The sequence below is a fragment of the Monodon monoceros genome, unplaced genomic scaffold (assembly GCF_005190385.1).
Source record: "Monodon monoceros isolate NGI ecotype Baffin Bay Population unplaced genomic scaffold, NGI_Narwhal_1 Super_Scaffold_16, whole genome shotgun sequence".
Lineage (NCBI taxonomy): Eukaryota > Metazoa > Chordata > Mammalia > Artiodactyla > Monodontidae > Monodon > Monodon monoceros.
In genome coordinates, this window is record NW_021703772.1 from 89,229,970 (window position 1) to 89,249,903 (window position 19,934).

Sequence of the window (19,934 nt, forward strand, 5' to 3'; positions counted from 1 at the left end):
GCTTTCCAAGGGGCAGTGCTCATTCATTAATTCAACAAATATAAATAGTGCATCTAATGTGTGACAGCCACTGAGGCTTGAGAATTAGTCATGAATAAAACAGAAAACTGCTCTCATGGTACACTTTAGTATTTATAAAAAATATGCAAACAAACATATTAAGTGTCTGGTGGTGAGAAATGAGATGATGAAAAATAAAGCAGGGTAAATTAAGAACCTAATACAGTCTGAATGAAGAAAAGAGTCAGGGGGCTATAAAAACTAAAACACATTAGTTACTATATCAGAAGTGTATTGCTACAGTATCTTTTTGTAAGCTAGGTATGTAAAAGAGTAATGAGTTAATCTCATCGCCTTAAGGTTGAAACAATTTACAAGAATGTCTTCAAAGAACAATAATCTTTATAAATCAAAAGTATACTGGATTAAATTGTTTATTGGTTAATTGCAGTAATTCAATGCCTAGTTCTTACCATGTTAAAGTGTAATACTACTAATTAAAGTGATTTTCTATAACCTTCGAATTACTATGAAAGTAAAGTAGAAAGCTGATTTTTATATATGAATAATCTGTTTTATGCCTACACATCTAACCTAAAGGAAACTTGCACATTTGACCAGGGGATATCTTTTATAATTTGCTACATATTACTCTGTCAGGTGACCTTTTCAAGATGACTTTCTCAATATTTTAGGGAACTCTCATTAAATAGTAATCACTTATCACACCAGTGTAAAAACCCCTCTCTATATATCTGTATAGATATTGATATATGGATATAAAGAAACATATATTATGTATTTTGCAAGGTAACATATTGAAGGAAAAGTAGGAGGAAGTTACATCTAATTATATCAGAAATCATTACTTTAACATTTAGTTTTGAAGTGAGTAGCTTGGAAGAAAGAAAGAATGAAAAGTTGGAATGGAGAAGAGATAGAGAAAGAAGGAGAAAAAATATGTATATAGGAACTGCATGGGTTTGTCTACGATGGCCATGTCTTCTCCCAGTATGAGGTAAGACATTCCCTGCCCTCTCGTTAGGCTACAACATGATGACAATAACTTTCTTAATGATACTCCCATCTGAGATGATCTTTTCCATGATCGATTGCAAGCATTGTTCACCTCTCATTTCTCCATGAAATTCTTTCTAGTTTTCTACAAATGAGTTATTAATTAATTTGTGCTCTGAATTGTCTTAAAGAAATAGTTCTTAACTAAAATATTTTATTGATCTTAATTTTTTTCAGTTGTGTTAGCCCTGAGGTTCTATCAAATTATAGGCACCCTGAGGGTAAGGGCAATATTAACACTATAGATACTATTAACATAGTAGATGTTAATAAATTTTATTAGGCTGAAATGAATTGAACTTTAGTACCATTCAATGTCCTGATAAAGAAATTAGGGCCTAAACATGGTAAATGCTTTGTTTATGGTGAGAGAGTTACTACATATATGTGTGTGCTTCATTCTTATTCTGCGTTTAAGCCATCATATGCTTATTCACTTGTATGGTTTTAAGTTAGCCTCATCTGGTAATTGTATTTAGCTGTCATCTGCAAGTGAACTTGCTTTCAAGTCTCAAATGACTCTCTACCACTTTATACTTACTTGCTAAAAGCTTTTATAGCTGGATTGCTTTAAAAATAGAGGAATACTCAACCCAGAACATCCTTTATAAACAAAAGTTATGTAGGTTTCTCTGATATTTGAAAAAAACATTGCCATGATAGTTTTATGAGTTAATTTTGACTATTGCTAAAATTACTGATGCCATCATTGTTAATACACATTTTGAAACAGCAGCCTGTTGAGAATTTAAATGCTGGTACTTTTAAAATCCCACCCCATATGTCTCACTCAAATGAAAATTTTATTAAATTGGCTTTCTGAATCTTACATTTTCCTTTTACCTGGATACTCCAAGATGGCAGTGTTTGCTCAGAATAGATCTCACTCTAAATTTTTGCAGTTTTCTCTATAAAATGTTTGGGATATATTTCAATTTTTAGTAATAAATTAGAAAATGCTAATTTTCTTAAACATGCTTTTCTGATGAAAATTTATCAGCTCTAATCAGAGTTTTGCACACATTTTTCCCTAGTGAGTATTTAATTGGCATACCTGGATTCAGTGTTTGCCTACTTTATTAAACTCAGTTCTGAAAACAGAAGTTATATTTAGGACTATGCAATAAGTTTAATTATTAAAATATCTTAGGCTGTGTGAAACATTGGAGGAATGTGAAAAAGAATACATTCTAATATTTCTTAAATTTGTTTTTATTTTTTAATATAATCCTTTAAAGACAGCAATCATAAAATTCTAAGCAAATTATACAAGTTACTTTATCTCTTTGCCTCCTAAACCATGATAAATGAAAAACTGACTCCAGAGAAGAAAGGCTGCCATCACTTTTGTTAACATTTTTAAGAATCTAAAAGCTTTTCCAGAAAACCTTCTAAATGTTTTCATCTTAAATGATGTGTCAGCAAATGGTGGCACTCAGGAATGTCGTACTTTGAGATTTCTTGGCTGTTATTTTGGTTTCCTATTTGTCCAGAGTGACTCAGAGCTGATCCTACCTGATATTGAATATATCATATGTGTGGTTATGTGTTCCCTTCAAGTAAGAGAGTCCAGTGCTGTAAGCCAATTACTAGTGGCTAGAGAGGCCAATGTTCAACTTGGGTTGGGATGGAATGCTGAGAATGGCACATGAAAAATGAATGTTTCGATGAGATATAGGAGCACAGATTGAGTTCCTGAGCTCTGATTTTGCTGGTCTGTATGGCATCAGGCAAGCTCTTCTGGGTCTGTTGCTCTTGCTACTGCAAGGTCCATTAGCATTCTGACTGGTGGTTAAACCTTCAGATATCTATATAGATGGAGGCCCATTCAATTTTAGACACACATAAGGAAAAAAGAACACCAAAGTATTCCAAATTACTTTCTGGATTTTTTTTTTTCTTGAGTGTGAGTAATTGAATAATAAAAATAAGAGTTTATTCTCTAGAGTTTGATTTATTGGGGTTTGAATTTCAGTCTTCTCACTTTTTCTTGTGTCGTCATCGGCAAGTTGCATGACCTCTCTGTGCCTCAGAGTAATCACCTATAAAATGAGGGTAATACCATGTAATGCTGAGACTAAAGCCAACACATGTGCCTGGCATGTAGAAGACAGCTAAAAACAAGTGTTTATTATCATCATAATCATCATTTCCATCATTTTACTCAAAACAGGCTCTCATTGGCCTTTTTGGTATTAAGGATATTGTTGAGGATGGATGGGTGAGCAGGGAATCATGACATAATCTCAGGTGTGTTTAGTAATACTGACTCTGTTCAAAGATGACAAAAGGGCATCTTGGAGAAGTTAGTCAAGTAATTCAGATGAGGTCACATTGTTAGTCAGAGGAAGGGCTGAATTAAACCTCCAAGTCCCTCATATTCTGGCCAATGATTTTGTTTTTTCTTTCTTTTTATTATGTCACCCTAGTATAAGTATTCATCAAAAGTTTATAAAACACCATGTTGGCTCTTCTGGAAATTCTTCTGCCTTTTATACATATGTGGAAGCAGCTATAAACATCCCGGCAGGGAGAACATTAGCAAAATTCATAGAACCTACTACTCCTGAGACAAATAACAGTGAAGGTGGAGTATGAATTGCACTGAAATTGGAGCTCAGTTATAGAATGCCTGGGGGTATGTGCTGTGGGTTTACCTAGTCTTTGTGAAAGTAATACCATCCTACTTTTAATTTATTGGTGTGTTTGTGTGTGTGTGTGTGTGTGTGTGTGTGTGTGTGTGGTCCTAAATTATCAAATGCTTATTTAAATTAGGAATCTTAAAGCCAATTCACGTAGCATTTTTTTATTTTTTATTTTTTTTCACATTTTTTTAAAGGCCAGGTCAAAATTCAGTGAAATAGGACAATTGATGTACATACATGTGATTGCATAATTTAGTCTCCCCTGTATAACCACTCTGTATTACCAATTAAGTACTCTCCAGGTTACTCATTATTCTTACTGTCTTCAGCTCCTGTTTAGTTAGTATATTTTGGTTTGGTTTTCTTCTCTTTAAATAAATTCCACACTTCACTAACTATTACAATGTGAATAGCCCAGTTGCAAATATGAGTTAATAGCTAAATGGTCTTGGCAATTACTTTTCAATAGAAAGAAATATTTGGGAAAGAAGTTAAATGCAGCTAGAGATTTTATGGGCATCTGGCTCCCGATGAATATTCATAAACCTGAATATATACCCATACATGTACATATTTTTATGTGGTCTATTAAGATACTGTAAAAAATATTAAAGGAAGAAGTATCTCCTTGTATTTCTCGTTACTTAAAAAGAAAATAGAAAGAGAGAAAGAGAAAAAGAGACAGTGCAATAATGATCTGCCTTGAAAATTACTCCGTTTCTGTTGCAGAAAATAGCCATTCACTTATTCTCCAGTTACTAGCTACTTAATTACCATGTGAATACTCTGTAATTATATATCCATCATTGTCCTTTAGATTACATGATTGTGTTTGGTGCTGCTATGCAGTTCTTAGTGTAATTACCCTACACAGGTTATAACAATTTTTATATTGCGAATATAAAATGTTATTATATAATTTCATGGTAATCTCTGCTTTCTTAGCACAAATTAATTGCATTTCATTATTGCTCCTTCTTACCATATACAGAAATCTCAATTATTATGCCATTCAGGTCAGTAAAATGCTCAAAACTTATGAGCTAGAATGTTCCAAAGGAAGGAAGATTTTGTTGGTAGTAATATATGTAGGCTCTTGCCACAGTGGACATTATTCAGATCAGTTTTAATTGCTTTTTTCTTCTTGTTTTAACCTTTTAATTGGCTTATCAGCTCTCTAGAGCTGGTGTCCTGTCTTGTATTTCTGAACTCTTCTCACAGCTCCCAGTATACAATTAGACACATGCATGTCCTCAGCAAATAATTACACATCCACTACTTCCATTTTATCATCATGGTGTTTAAAATTAGATCAACTATATTGTTCCACCTCCTTTTCTTTCCATAAATTCCAGACTGTTGCTGTTGAACACTTACTGGCCAATCTGACTAGCCTCTCTTATCTTCAGCCTTCAATCTTCAATTCCTTCCCTATTTCATCCTCTCTACCAAAATGTCTCATCACCTGTATTTTCTTCTAACTTTTCTTCTTTTAGTCTACCGCATTTTTTTTAACTTTCTCTCAGTTCCAATAATTATTAAGCTAAGTTTAAAATTTGAGGGGAAAAAGATGATTGTGTTGGGGAAAGTGCATGTATGTGTGTGTCTGTGTGTCAGAAAATGGAAGATGATCCCTCTGTGGTACACCTTGGTGTTAACCAACCACCAACATTCCTAACTCTTTTATTCTTTGGGAGGAATTAAGTTTTTTATTTAGATTTGTCTACTGCTTCATAATCGGTAACGTTTCATTTAGTCAAAACTGAAATATGAAAAAAAGCAGAAGGTTATGAAACTTCTGCAAAGGTAATTTCACATAAATAATTGATAGAGTGATAAATGAGTCATTAATAAAAATACCAATAGATTTTAGTTAAGAACATGCATATCTATCTTATAGAAAGATTACTTTCAAAATGGTTTTAAAGCATTTTTTGATGCTTAAAGTGGTAAGCTGTGTAGGATAACTATTTTCAGTGCTCTAGGATAAAAAAATTGTTCTTCCAGTTATGGTTAGACTTCTGTCTGTTTCTGAGCTTATCAAGAAAGACTCCTTAGAACCAAAGTGAATAATTGCATACCATAGGAGCCTTCTCGTATAATATTCTTCTTCATACTTTGCTAAATTTCTGCTGAATTGGGAAGTGCTAATGAAGTATTCCTTTTATTAAATAAATAACTGAAGAGATAGTTAGAATTTAAATATGAGTATGTAGTAATTATTTGAGAGTGTATAGAGAGGAGACACTGATAAAAATACAGCATATATTTATACAAATTTTACATAGATGCTTGTAATTCAAAATGGATTATAGCTGAAAAGAGAATGAGAGAGAAATAAGGTAGCATTCCTACGACTTACTATACATTCCTGTCATGATATTGAGACAATTGCAGAGAACATGAACTCTGGTTGAGTCAATCAATTCGCAAATAGTACCATCAGGTGTTTCAAACTTTTTCCTGGACTTGCATATAGTATGTGATATGATTAAACTTGAAATATCAGAGAGCTTTTGAAGGAGTTATTTCGATTTACAAATATCCAGTGATTATGTGATAGATTAAATACGAGATGCTGAAGTCCCCTATCAAGTAAGATCTACCTTCTCCTGTGTTCAGAAATCTTGGAGTTGGAATTGAATAAATAGGGAAGACTTTAAGAGGAGAAAGAAAGAAGGAAAGAGAGAAAGAGGGAGGGAGAGAGGGAGGGAATATATATTAAAAGTGTTGGGCCCAAGAATCCTAACAGTGATGCAGAAAACAATCCAGCCAGACATATAATTCAGCATCCTCTACATGTTCCACATCTTAAGCCTAACAGTGGGAGATAGTCAGAAATTTTTCATAGATAGGCATTGGGAAGCCACTCTGACAGGGCTGGAGTATAGTGAGCAGCTCTCTGTCCCTAAGCTTCAATTTAGCATAAAGTGCTAAACATGTAAACTGGGAAAAATGAAATGTCTTCCATTTGAATATCTGTAGAGAAAGTGTTCTGAGGCTAAAATTATTTCAGGCTATTTTAGAGGGAAAATATGGCATGGCTTAACAGCATGCAATTTAGAATTATTTATTAAACTGTATATTCTAACATCTGTTTACTTCACAATTTTATATTAGCAAACATTTCTTTACATTCTTTAGGTTCCATTTTTAGGCCATGAGACCAGTCAATTGCAATTGAATAATGTGCATTTGACATGCTTCAAAAAATATTAAAAGCATTAAAGGGTGGAGGATTTCCTTTTTTAAAAAACATCTTTATTGAAGCATAATTGCTTTACAATGGTGTGTTAGTTTCTGCTTTATAACAAAGTGAATCAGCTATACATATACATATATCCCTATATCTCCTCCCTCTTGTGTCTCCCTCCGACCCTCCCTATCCCATCCCTCTAGGTGGTCACAAAGCACCGAGCTGATCTCCCTATGCTTTGCGGCTGCTTCCCACTAGCTATCTATTTTACGTTTGGTAGTGTATATATATGTGTCCATGCCTCTCTCTCACTTTGTCCCAGCTTACTCTTCCCCCGTCTCGTGTCAAGTCCAATCTCTACGTCTGCATCTTTATTCCTGTCCTGCCCCTAGGTTCTGCAGAACCTTTTTTTTTTTTTTAGATTCCATATATATGTATTAGCATACAGTATTTGTTTTTCTCCTTCTGACTTACTTCACTCTGTATGACAGACTCTAGGTTCACTACAAATAACTCAATTTCGTTTCTTTTTATGGCTGAGTAATATTCCATTGTATATATGTGCCACATCTTCTTTATCCATTCATCTGTCAATGGACACTTAGTTGCTTCCATGTCCTGGCTATTGTAAATAGAGCTGTAATGAACATTGTTGTACCTGACTCTTTTTGAATTATGGTTTTCTCAGGGTATATGCCCAGGAATGGGATTGCTGGGTCATATGGTAGTTCTATTTTCATTTTTTTAAGGAACTTCCATACTGTTCTCCATAGTGGCTGTATCAATTTACATTCCCACCAACAATGCAAGAGGGTTCTCTTTTCTTCACACCCTCTCCAGCATTTATTATTTGTAGATTTTTTTTATGATGGCCATTCTGACTAGTGTGAGGTGATACCTCATTGTAGTTTTGATTTGCATTTCTCTAATGATTAGTGATATTGAGCATCCTTTCATATGTTTGTTGGCAATCTGTATTTGCAGATGACATGATACTATACATAGAGAAACCTAAAGATGCTACCAGAAAACTACTACAGCTAATCAATGAATTTGGTAAAGTAGCAGGATACAAAATCAATGCACAGAAATCTCTTGCATTCTTATACACTAATGATGAAAAATCTGAAAGAGAAATTAAGGAAACACTCCCATTTACCATTGCAACAAAAAGAATAAAATACCTAGGAATAAACCTACCTAAGGAGAAAAAACCTGTATGCAGAAAACTGTAAGACACTGATGAAAGAAATTAAAGATGATACAAACAGATGGAGAGATATACCATGTTCTTGGATTGGAAGAATCAACACAGTGAAAATGACTATACTACCCAAAGCAATCTACAGATTCAATGCAATCCCTATCAAACTACCAATGGCATTTTTCACAGAACTAGAACAAAAAATTTCACAATTTGTATGGAAACACAAAGACCCCAAATAGCCAAAGCAATCTTGAGAAAGAAAAATGGAGCTGGAGGAATCAGGCTCCCAGACTTCAGACTATACTACAAAGCTACAGTAATCAAGACAGTATGGTACTGGCACAAAAACAGAAAGATAGATTAATGGAACAGGATAGAAAGCCCAGAGATAAACCCATGCACATATGGTCACCTTATTTTTGATAAAGGAGGCAAGAATGTACAGTGGGGAAAAGACAGCCTCTTCAATAAGTGGTGCAGGTACATGTAAAAGAATGAAATTAGAACACTCCCTAACCCCATACACAAAAATAAGCTCAAAATGGATTAAGGACCTAAATGTAAGGCCAGACACTATCAAACTCTTAGAGGAAAACATAGGCAGAACAGTCTTTGACATACATCACATCAAGATCCTTTTTGACACATCTCCCAGAGAAATGGAAATTGAAACAAAAATAAACAAATGGGACCTAATGAAACTTAAAAGTTTTCGCACAGCAAAGGAAACCATAAACAAGATGAAAAGACAACCCTCAGAATTGGAGAAAATATTTGCAAATGAAGCAACTGACAAAGGATTAATCTCCAAAATTTACAAGCAGCTCATGCAGCTCAGTATCAAAGCAAACAACCCAATCCATAAGTGGACAGAAGACCTAAATAGACATTTCTCCAGAGAATTTCCTTTTAAGCATAAAAAGTGGACCATGAATTCCTTTAAAAAATATCGTGTGTAAAGAGAAAAGCTATTAGCCTGTTTAGCAAATTAAGCAGAATTTATAAAATATTCTCATTGTAGCTTATATGCCATTACATTAAAAAATCTTTCTATGGAAAAATAATATACATAGAAATGTTTAAAATCACAGGTATTCAGTTCAATAATTTATCCCCAGCTGTACATACTAGTGTAAACCAACATTCAGGTCAGGAATAAACATTATCATTACCTCAGATGCCCCCTGGTGTTCTTCATCACTATCCCTTTCCTCCTCCTCAAAAATAACTCTTTTTTTTTTTTTTGCGGTACATGGGCCTCTCACTGTTGTGGCCTCTCCCGTTGCAGAGCACAGGCTCCGGATGTACAGGCTCAGTGGCCGTGGCTCACGGGCCCAGCTGCTCTGCAGCATGTGAGATCTTCCCAGACCGGGGCACGAACCTGTGTCCCCTGCATCGGCAGGCGGCCTCCCAACCACTGCACCACCAGGGAATCCCCTCAAAAATAACTCATTTTTGACTCTTAAAACCACAGATTAGTTCTGCCTTTTGAAGTTATATAAATAAAAATAGTATATATATTTTTCTGTCCAGCATTTTCCTCTCAATATTATTTTTGTGAGTTTCATCCATGTCATTGTGTATAACTGTAATGTCTTCATTTTTCATTTATCTCTTTACATATAAATATATATATGAACTACAGTTTATCCATTCTTCTTACAACGGACATTTAGATTATTTTCTGTTTTCGGCTACTTCAAAAAATATTGCTGTGCATATTATGTACATGTTTGTGTGCACATGTACATGCTTTTTTCTGGGATATACAGTATATTAAGAGTAAAAATCTAGGTCATAAAGTGTGGGTATCTTCAAATTTAGTATATACTGTCAATTGTTTCCCAAATTGGTTGAACCAGTTTATATTCCCACTACTAGTGTACGAGAGTTTCTGCTATTTGTTGTCAATTTGGTATGTGTGCAATGGTATTTCTTTGAGCTATTAATTTGTATTTCCTTGATTACTAATGAGTTGTATATATTCTCACATCTTTATAATCTTAGTCTAAAACAGATTTAATTTATGCACCAAAACTAGTTATAATTAGTAAATTGTAGGTAAGTTTTTAACTTTGACCTTTAGCACCCTAGATAAGTGCAAACTGTTCCTTTCTACAGTATGGTGTAGGGCAATCATCACCCCTCAGAATGTTAACCCAGTTTTTTCGAGTTTCTTAGGTCTTCTCAGTGATGTGATTATAAAAAAAGTGGTTCAAAATTTTAGGTTAAAAATTACATTTTAATTAGGGCTCACAAATTAGTCAAGAAATAAGCTTGACATAATTTACGATTATGAGACAATGTAGTCCCTTTGCTAATCAGTAAATTGTTTTCCGATTTCTTACATTCCCTCATTCCCAAATTCTATTTACTCAACCGGTCCCACAGGAATCACCTGGGCCTCGTTTATGATCTATAAATTGGAATCCAGGGGTGGTGGTGGATGAAAGGGAAAGGCACTGGAATTTTTATTTGCAAATAAGTTACCTACATGATTCTGATGAATTATCCACTGTGGAAAAACCTCATAATATGAAGATCTTGGACAGATACAACAGCTGACTTCTATGTCCCATCAGAAAAATGAACCAGGACCAAAGAATGAAATTTAAAGCAATTAGAGACAATCTTAAAAGAGCTCTCTGTCAATAAGTGGTATGTAGCAACCTGACGAAGGAAAATTTTTCTTTAGAGATTTCTGCATAGGAGATGGTACTAGATGATTATGTAGGCTGCTGCTAATACATTCTTCATAAATAAAAACAGAAGCTGTGCTGTGTAAACTCTACCTGCCAAGCCTAGAACAACTACAGATAGACATCATAATGGACAGATACTAACACTGACTTAATTTTTAGATCTCCACGTCTCTCACCTTTCGAAAGTGCTGCTTCCCTTACATACAGCCAAGACCCTTAGTAATAAGCTTCAGCATGGAATTGCAACGAGGGCACTTGGCGTAAAGCAACAGCAAGCAGAAGAATGCTTGAAGTAAATTTCCATAAATATGAAGCAAGCCTGTCAGTAAATTTAATTTCTGTCTGATTTAATAAACAGCTAGATAGATACACAAACTTGACAATTATAAATTATGTTTTAATTTTTCTCCCTACCATAACTGTCTTATCACAGGTTAAAGTTTATAAATTGTGATTTTTATCTCAGCTAATCTCATTTAACATTGCTTCATGGTTAGATAGCTAAAATGAAATTGCACCTCCAAACACAAAGTCTGGGATCAATTTGACCAGTTCTTCTGCTTACGATTATTTGTACTATAAATTTCAATATTTTGAATATGGTAAATTTGAATACATTGATATGTCAACAGACATATAAACTTGTTTTTCAAAAGACAGGCAGAATATCTAATTGCAAAGTCAATGTGGTTCTTATATTATTAAATGGTCTTTGTTTTATTACTGACGTTCAAGAGGTATAGAAATATTCGAGCAAGACTTCCTTGGTGGTTGAGAAAATTGTCTGTAGCGCTCAGTAGGAAACATCTTCCAAAGTAAAGGGCTCAGCTACAGGGAGGTTTTCCCTCTGACTGATGGGGAGGTTAGGTTCTCACCTAGGAGGGGGCAATAGTCTAGACTTCTGTTACCACTTTCTACCCATGATGGATCAGTTAGTCTTCCAGTCTACCTTTCTATTAGGGTTCCATGAGAGGCACACCTCCTGTCTGCTTACCTGCCCAGGTGTTTGGAAATACTGGGCCTGTTCTGGCTCATAGAGGGAGGCTTCTTTCCACCACACCAAAAGCTAGTGAAGAGGTAGGATTCCCCTGCTCACCACTCACTACCCTGTTCTCTGGATGAAAAGAGTTGCGAAGAGGGACAAAGATAAATGACATCTAAAGAAATCTTGAGCATTTCTGTTCATTTCAGAATAACATTAATATTGCTCATTAGAAGGAAAACTGAGGAAACTTGTGAACTTAAACTTTAAAACTCAGAACCAAAAGAGTTTGTCACTTAGTATTATATCAGTACAACCCATCTCCTCTTAGAAAGATGAAATGATGCCTAACTCGGGCAAAAAGAGGAACCAATGGCATTATTAAAGAATTCTGGTTACATCCAGTTACACGCTGCTTTTTGTAAATTAATCTACCTATTCTCTGACCATTTTAAAATATTAAGTGAAAGGTAACATTTATTGTGACTCAAGAAATATATCTTGAAATATTTCAAGAAATTTCATTTCTATGTTGTGCATTCTTTCTAGATGTGTGTCATCACTACTGTGTGAATTCTGAATCCTGTACCATTGGGGATGACGGAAGTGTGGAATGTGTCTGTCCAACACGCTACGAAGGACCAAAATGCGAGGTTGACAAATGTATAAGGTGCCATGGGGGACATTGCATTATAAATAAAGACAGTGAAGATATATCTTGCAAGTAAGTAGACAGCTAGCTTACTTTATAAAAACATTTGAACCCAAAAGGACATAGCAATCCAGAAATAAACAGTGGAAACAATGTAAATTATTTTTATTCTAAAATTCAGTATGGCAACCATTCCATTCTCTCTCTCTCTCTCTTTTTTTCTTTTTTGGCTAGAGATAGAGTTCAATTAATTTTGATTAAACCAAAACTTATTAAAAACCTATTATGTACATCTGGGTAATATGAACATTTATCGTGTAATGACATGGTCAGGTCATTGCCTATATAGAATATTCCTAATAGCAAGCAAGTAAAAGTGAAATGCAACATACCTTCAGAAAGCTATGTGTAATACTTCTAAATTAGAATAGCTCAGGCTTTTACTTGTTTCATCATTATTATCAACAATGAGTGTTTGCCTTTCTGATTTTACAAAATGATCCTTTGGGGAAGAAGCAAAAGACCTATCTAATGGAAATAAAATTTAATCTTTTTATCTGACTTTGAAAATTATTGTACAAAATAAGTAGAAGGAATAATGTTTCCTAGGAAGCAACTACAACAAAAATGTCCAAGTTAGATTTTGATTACATTGCCTTTTGCTCTTTGGCTTTGAGATCAAGTGAATGGAAAGCAGAACTTTGCAGGTAAAGAGTAATGCCAACATGCTAGTAATGTTTCTAGCATGAAACAAATTTATGCCACTGGGGTTAGAGATCAATTCTCACTCTGAACTTCTTTTAACAGGCTTTTCAAAAAAAGGGCTTATAAAGGACTGGACTCTATCACTTGCCCTAGGAGTATAATAAACGAGCATATGCTATAGGAAAGCACGCCTTAAAGGCTTCATGTCACAGCTTCCACCAAGACAGCTCTGCAAGGGTGCCAGCCCTGAGTTATGTTGCTCTGCCAAACAAGGCCCCATAAAATTTTATTACAGACAGCATCAACATTTTTTTCTTTTTTATTTACTCTCATTTTAGAATTACTCCATGTATGATTTGTGTTATCGCTATAAATGACATTTACTCAAACCCTCAAATTGTGTCCTTTGAAAGTATATTATTTTTTAACTAAAGTAATTTAAAACATGACTAATTATAATATATGCCTTTGATAAGTACATAAAAGCAAAATGCACTTTCATATAAACTACCAAAATCATGTTTGCTCATTAAGCTCATTGGTTTTTTGTGATGAAACTTTAGCATGACAGAACTTGATTTTAATTACTGAGCATACATCTTTCTTTATGTCCAGTGTACCATGTCAGGAATGCACTGTAGAATCTTCTTCACAGCCCCATCCCAGTCACACAGGGAATCATGGACCATCGTATAAGAAAGGCTATGAGCCATAGTTTGCAACCCAGTTTATCTTGGAGAAGCTCATGCAGAGACACACACCCTGTTTCCATCACACAGGGCAGTTCCGTGTGAGGAATGAAGGGCTGAACTCTTAGGACCCTCGGTTCCTGCTCCTTTACATAGAATACTGGCTTCACCAACACAGAAACACTAGAACCTCATAGCCTGAGTAGACTTTTGAAGGTCCAACATTATAGTTCTTGACTCTTAAAAGATCTTTCTGCAAAACTATATGTAAGAATGGATAAATAATAGTTGCTAGCAGTGAGTTGATAGTGGAAGTTTAAAGATAAGAGTATAATATTTGATTTATCAGATAGGCTATAATAACATATGAACATGATAGTACAAACAGGACTCTTTGGGTATTTTGAAACTTTTAGATAAGTTTGTTTTCATTTCTATGATACTTTTCATCTTAGCATTAACTAAAGCTTGCAGTGATATTGGGATTTCTATTTCATGGGTAAAGAACTGATACTAAAACAAAATCACAACTGAGTTAAATATTTTTTTACTGAAATGGGAAAATTCAAGCTGCATGTATACTTGCAATTCCAGAGTCATGTATTTCTAATGCACAGCCTATGAGCTGTCAACTACAGTAAAGAATAGATGCTCTGTCAATTATACTGAGTATAATCTTTGAAACAGAGCTAATTGTGTATTTTTCTCTCTTCCTCAGTAAATATTGTTGAAGAAAGTCTTTATCATAATTTTGAATAGCCTAAATAATACCACTGTGATGTCAAATTGTTATGAGAATTCTTTCTCTTTACTGGACAACTGCTAATTACAAAGTGTGTCTGCATGCACGCACATGTAACATTTCTAAGAAATGAAATTATGATGAAAACCTACATTAAAATATAAGTTGTACTCTTTGATATATTACAATGATTTGGATAACTTGTATTAACATTTGAAATATCTACAAAGTTCTGTCTAAAGTTTAGGATTCAGATAAAACCTTTAGAAGGAGAACAGGGCAACATCTCTTATAACTCTTGGAAGCAGAAGTTTAAAAGCAATCGATAATTAGAATATGTTTCTCTTTTAAAAGATGATATTTGGTGTATAGTTATCTTTTTGTGGAAAATTCTTTAATGTATGATGAGCTAATTTTTTTCTTTGATGTTGTCCCTTTGATTGAACGTGAAACTATAACTTTCTGCTCTTCGATTTTTAAGGAGGCTGGGCGAGGAAAGCAAGGAAAAGTCTCCCAGATCCATTTAACATATCAGACACCACTACCATTAAATATGTACTTGACTCACTTTGCATCCATATTCGTATGGCTCTATAGATTATAAAGAATGTGATACTCTTTGTTAAATCTTAGAAACTTTAAACCACTACCATCTTCCCCATGTTTAGTTCCACTTTCACGTGTCTCCATTTCATATCTGGTACATAATTGACTCTCTGCTTCTGTTTATCTTGAAAAGAAATGTGATTTTTAAATCCAGGTTCTTAAAAAAAAATCTTTAAATTAAACTTTTGGGAAAGTGTAAGCAGTTCAGTGCATTTCCAGCAGCCCTACCACCCACAAGAGGCCAAATAAATATGCACAGAATAAATAAACTATGGGCTTGCTAACCAATTATTTCAAATATCTAACCAATCATTGGGAATTACTCTTTGATGGATGTACTGCAATAGGTACCCACCATGAAGAGGATCAAAGTGATCAATCAATGACATTGCAGCCTGATTTCTTTATCAAGGTTATGTCCAGATTTATTGTGATACCGTTGATTACTTCATAGCACTTAGTTCTAACATGATCTCATAATCGGAATATTGACATGATCTGTTGTAATTCTGATCTGGGCCAAGGCTTGTATGATTCTATTACCATACTTCTCATAGAAGAGTTTCCCTCAATAATTTGGAATGTCAATGTACTTTTCTCTGTTCCACCAACAATTTTCAATGTCTGATCTAACAGTATTTATTTATTCATTTATTTATTTAAAAATATAGCATGGCAAGTAAGAAATTTCTGTAATTTTCCTCTTATCATTATGCTTGTTTTTCCCATGTAGCAATAGCCACAGTGCTTATTCTTATCCCAGACAGGTAATGTTTTATAAATTAGAAGCATTTCCAAAAATTTTCCAAGAAAGCCTACCTCATTACTTTGTTGCCATATTGCATATTGTTCCTATAATATTACTGTTTATTTTTGCAATGAACTGTTATGTTTTTTCCTTTAGAATAAAAAGAGTTTGACACTAATTATAGTACATATTCAGGGAGAAACAGTGGGGTAAAAGTGACTACAGAATAGTTCTATACTTTCGTACAAAATGTGGAGTCTAAAACTCATAACAGTTCTTTGGACCAGACTTTCCAGTTTAGAAGGAATAGCTGAAGCATTTGCTTCCAGAGTATTTGATAATGTGGTTTATAAATAATAAAGATGCCACCAAACTCTGGTAATATGAAAAGGGAATAAAATACTGATGTTAATGTCTCCCTGAAGTGTAAGTGCTAGACACTAGAGTATATTTTTTCACACCTATATCTAGCTATATTAAATTTTTATATTAAACAAATGGATTGAAAATTTGAAAATTACCAAAAGAAAAATTTTATTTGTCATCATTCTATTAAAAAACATCTTTGCCTCCAGCAAGTCTCTCTTTCTGAAAACCTACTTTTAGCCAGCCACTGCATTAGTCTTCTATGATGAATATTCTCATCTTTAGAGAATTTGTGTCAGCTCTCAACAATAATCACGCCAGAAACAATGAGATTTTTTTTTTCTTTGTTGCTGCAGCTGCACTAATGGAAAGATTGCCTCTAGCTGCCAGCTATGTGATGGCTACTGTTACAATGGTGGCACGTGCCAGCTGGACCCAGAGACAAATGTACCTGTGTGTCTGTGAGTATTTTATAACGTTGTGGGCATTTTATGATAACAACTTTAGATGTACATGGAATCCCTGCTCTATTGTTCTCCTTTCTTGGCGTAACATTTTTTAAATGAATGTTTCGTGGACATCTCTGATCAAGTATTGTTCCTCATTGGCTCATGTACTACAGAATCTCCTCCCTCATCAATTTGCTAGTGATTTCATATGGAAAAGCTCATTCACGTTTTAGCATCATACCCATTTCAAACATTCAGAGACCTTTGAACTTGGAAATGCCAGTAAAAATTGTTCTAATTTAATTGACCTTATTTACAATAGATACGTGAAACCCAGACATAATCATATTTATAAATACTTTGGTACTTAGGGCCATTATTTTCAAAGTATGTAAGGTATCTTTTCAAAAGTATACTACTATTTGATTTTTGTATCAGGTTTTGAGTGTTGTGTTATGTTAAGCCCTGGTCTCTTTTGAAATACATTACCTTGAATCTGGGTTTCTAAATGTTTGGAAAGTATTGTAGGTTCTCTGCTCCGGAGAAAATCTGGAATTTAATATATTCCCTTTTCAAATACCTGATTGGCCATAATGGAAAGCTTGAAATAAGACCATTCAGCCTATGTGATCTCTATTTTGAGTTTTCTTTTATCACTGCTTGACCAGAAGAATGATGCCCACATCTGATCCACATCTGCATTCTGTTCCCCACCTTGTCAGAATAGCCTATGATGAGTGTGTATATAAGAAATAAGTGAGCATACCTGAGAAAAGTTTTGTTCATATGTTACTATTTCTGTATGAAATGAATTTGAAACATTTGAAAAAAAAAAGTCAGATGCTTTATTTAGCTGTATTTTACTGAAATTCTGCAGATGCTCTGTTGGGTTTAAAAGTCAGCGCTGTGACCAGAAAGAGAACCCTTGTGATCACTACTGTCAGAATGAGGGGATTTGCACTTTAACTGCGTTTAATGAGCCGAGATGCAAGTAGGTTTAACCTTCCACTTACCGCTAAGCTTTGTGTGACATCATTTCAGGCCAGAGTTCATTGGTTTAAATCATGAACATCCACATGCTTTTCACAGTGTATACTTAATCTCGGGGCTCATCTGTGTCATACACACTTAACCTTTGCTTTGCTCGCCGACAAGTGTATGCACCACAGTTAGCTAGATTGTCTAGAAATATAATGGAGGGAATGAAAAAGCTCGTGGAACTGTCTCATAAAAATACATTTGCTAGAACAGTGGCTTTTAATTAGAGGACAGAAGCAGGTGTTTTTAGACTTTATTACTATACTGGATACTATAATTGGAATAGTGTCTTTTATTTAGTAACTGACTTTTCAAGTACTGATAAAACACATTATTTTGGCTCCCAAGATTTCAGTGGAACTGTCTTACCTTAATCAGTAAGACTTCTTTACAGAAGAAATAGGTATATGCTAAAATATTCCAGAAACTTCATTTCAAAACATTCTTTCTTGATTCAATTTGTTCATAACAAATACATTCTTTTCCTCTGTGAAATCTCAGGGACCACCTTTGGGGTAGCTATCAACCTTCATAACAATGGAAGTTATTTTTGCATCTTACATTTGAGCTTTAGAGATGGATCATATCCGATATCCTCCTTAATACTCCATGTCATATACAGAAACCCCGATTGACACCCAATAATAGCTCATGGTGGTGTCTCAGAGTATTTAGTAATGGTTTTAATGCACAATTATATTAAAATTCACATATTTCATTTCCAAAACTCTATAGTTTTGTTCATAATGGTCTATTTTGTTATTCAAGAAAATGTCATTCTTTACACAATAATTGTAAAAATATGGGAAGTGATTAAAATAATCACATAGGAGAAACTGATATTCTTTCTTTTTTTCTAAAAGATATTTGAATATGTTAAACCAATGTTCCTACATAAAATAATCCAGAAATACTCCTTTAAATATCAGTCTGTAAAGGGTATATAAACTGACCTGTTAAGAAATTGATACACTTCTTAGTTCATACTCAGGTTTAGTGCCTTATGCAGCTGAAGACAGAGAGGGGACCCTTCTTTAGTCTTACCTCTGCCTTGCCTCCAACCTAAATTTCTCCAGTCATTCAGCAAATATTTATAAGACCCTGAAAGAGTGCTAAGTGCTAGACAAATAAAGATGAATGAAATTTAACCCAAACATCAAGGAGCTCACGAATTAGTGGGTTTAGAAATTCATAAGCAACTAATTAACCTGTATTAACACAGGTGTGAACACAGGAAAAAAGAGAGGGCAGTGGAGTTTTAACAGGGCAGGTGATTTGTTTAGAATGGGAGATAGGAATACATGGAAGACTTTACAGAAAAGGCAACCTCGTGTTGTCCATGTAGTTCAGATAGTTCAGTGAGGTCGGGAAGAACATTCTGAAAAGAAAGAATAACATAAGCAGAGACATGGATGTGAGACTTAGTGGCCTCTCTGGGGAACTGTGAGTGGTTTAATACAGCTAGAATGAAGGGTGACTGGAGAGTTGGGGAGGGGGGTGAGGAGTTAAAACTGGGAAGATAAATTAGAACCTGATTTATGCCAAAGCTGGGGATTCCATAGGATCCTGGAAAGAAGGTATAGCCAAAGTGATTTGAGGCAGAGCTGAAGGAGTTTGCTTCGAAGGTGACACTTAGTGGCATGTGGAAGAAAGGCCTGGAGATCAGCTGCAGGGATCCCACACCAAAAGGTCTGGCAGCACTTCAGGTGAAAAATGATGGATTCACGGTTAGTTCAGTGTTAGTAAGGTCAGGGTGATCCTTGGTCAAACTTTGATCTAGGTACTTAACTTTATCTCATTTTTAGGACCCTGGTAATGCCTGCTCTGGGGCCCAGTCTTTGTATTTCTTGTCCCTTTCTCACAATTCCCAGGCAAAGTATACATGACATTTCAGCACCACCCCCCTCCATAAATAGGTCTCAGGAACATGACCTGTCTAGAGAATGCCCTTGTGTCACCAGAATGAATATTTCTTGTGGGCATAACAGTCCACAGTAATGTTCTGTTCCACTTTTCACTCTTACCATGTATCATCAGAGGCACCTGAACTTGTAAGGTATAATCAGCCTCGGATTAAAATCAGCCAGGAAGGGCTTCCCTGGTGGCGCAGTGGTTGAGAGTCCGCCTGCC

At 34.8% G+C, this 19,934-nt stretch overlaps 1 protein-coding gene across 1 annotated transcript in view; it reads left to right on the forward strand.

The window, feature by feature from the left end:
- Nucleotides 1–19,934, forward strand: part of LRP1B (LDL receptor related protein 1B) — a 1,820,879-nt gene that overhangs the window by 1,771,482 nt on the left and 29,463 nt on the right. The window contains exons 85-86 of the mRNA XM_029226108.1: nt 12,359–12,533; nt 16,674–16,778. Of these exons, the coding sequence (XP_029081941.1) occupies nt 12,359–12,533; nt 16,674–16,778 (280 nt within the window). The remainder of the gene's footprint in view (nt 1–12,358; nt 12,534–16,673; nt 16,779–19,934) is intronic.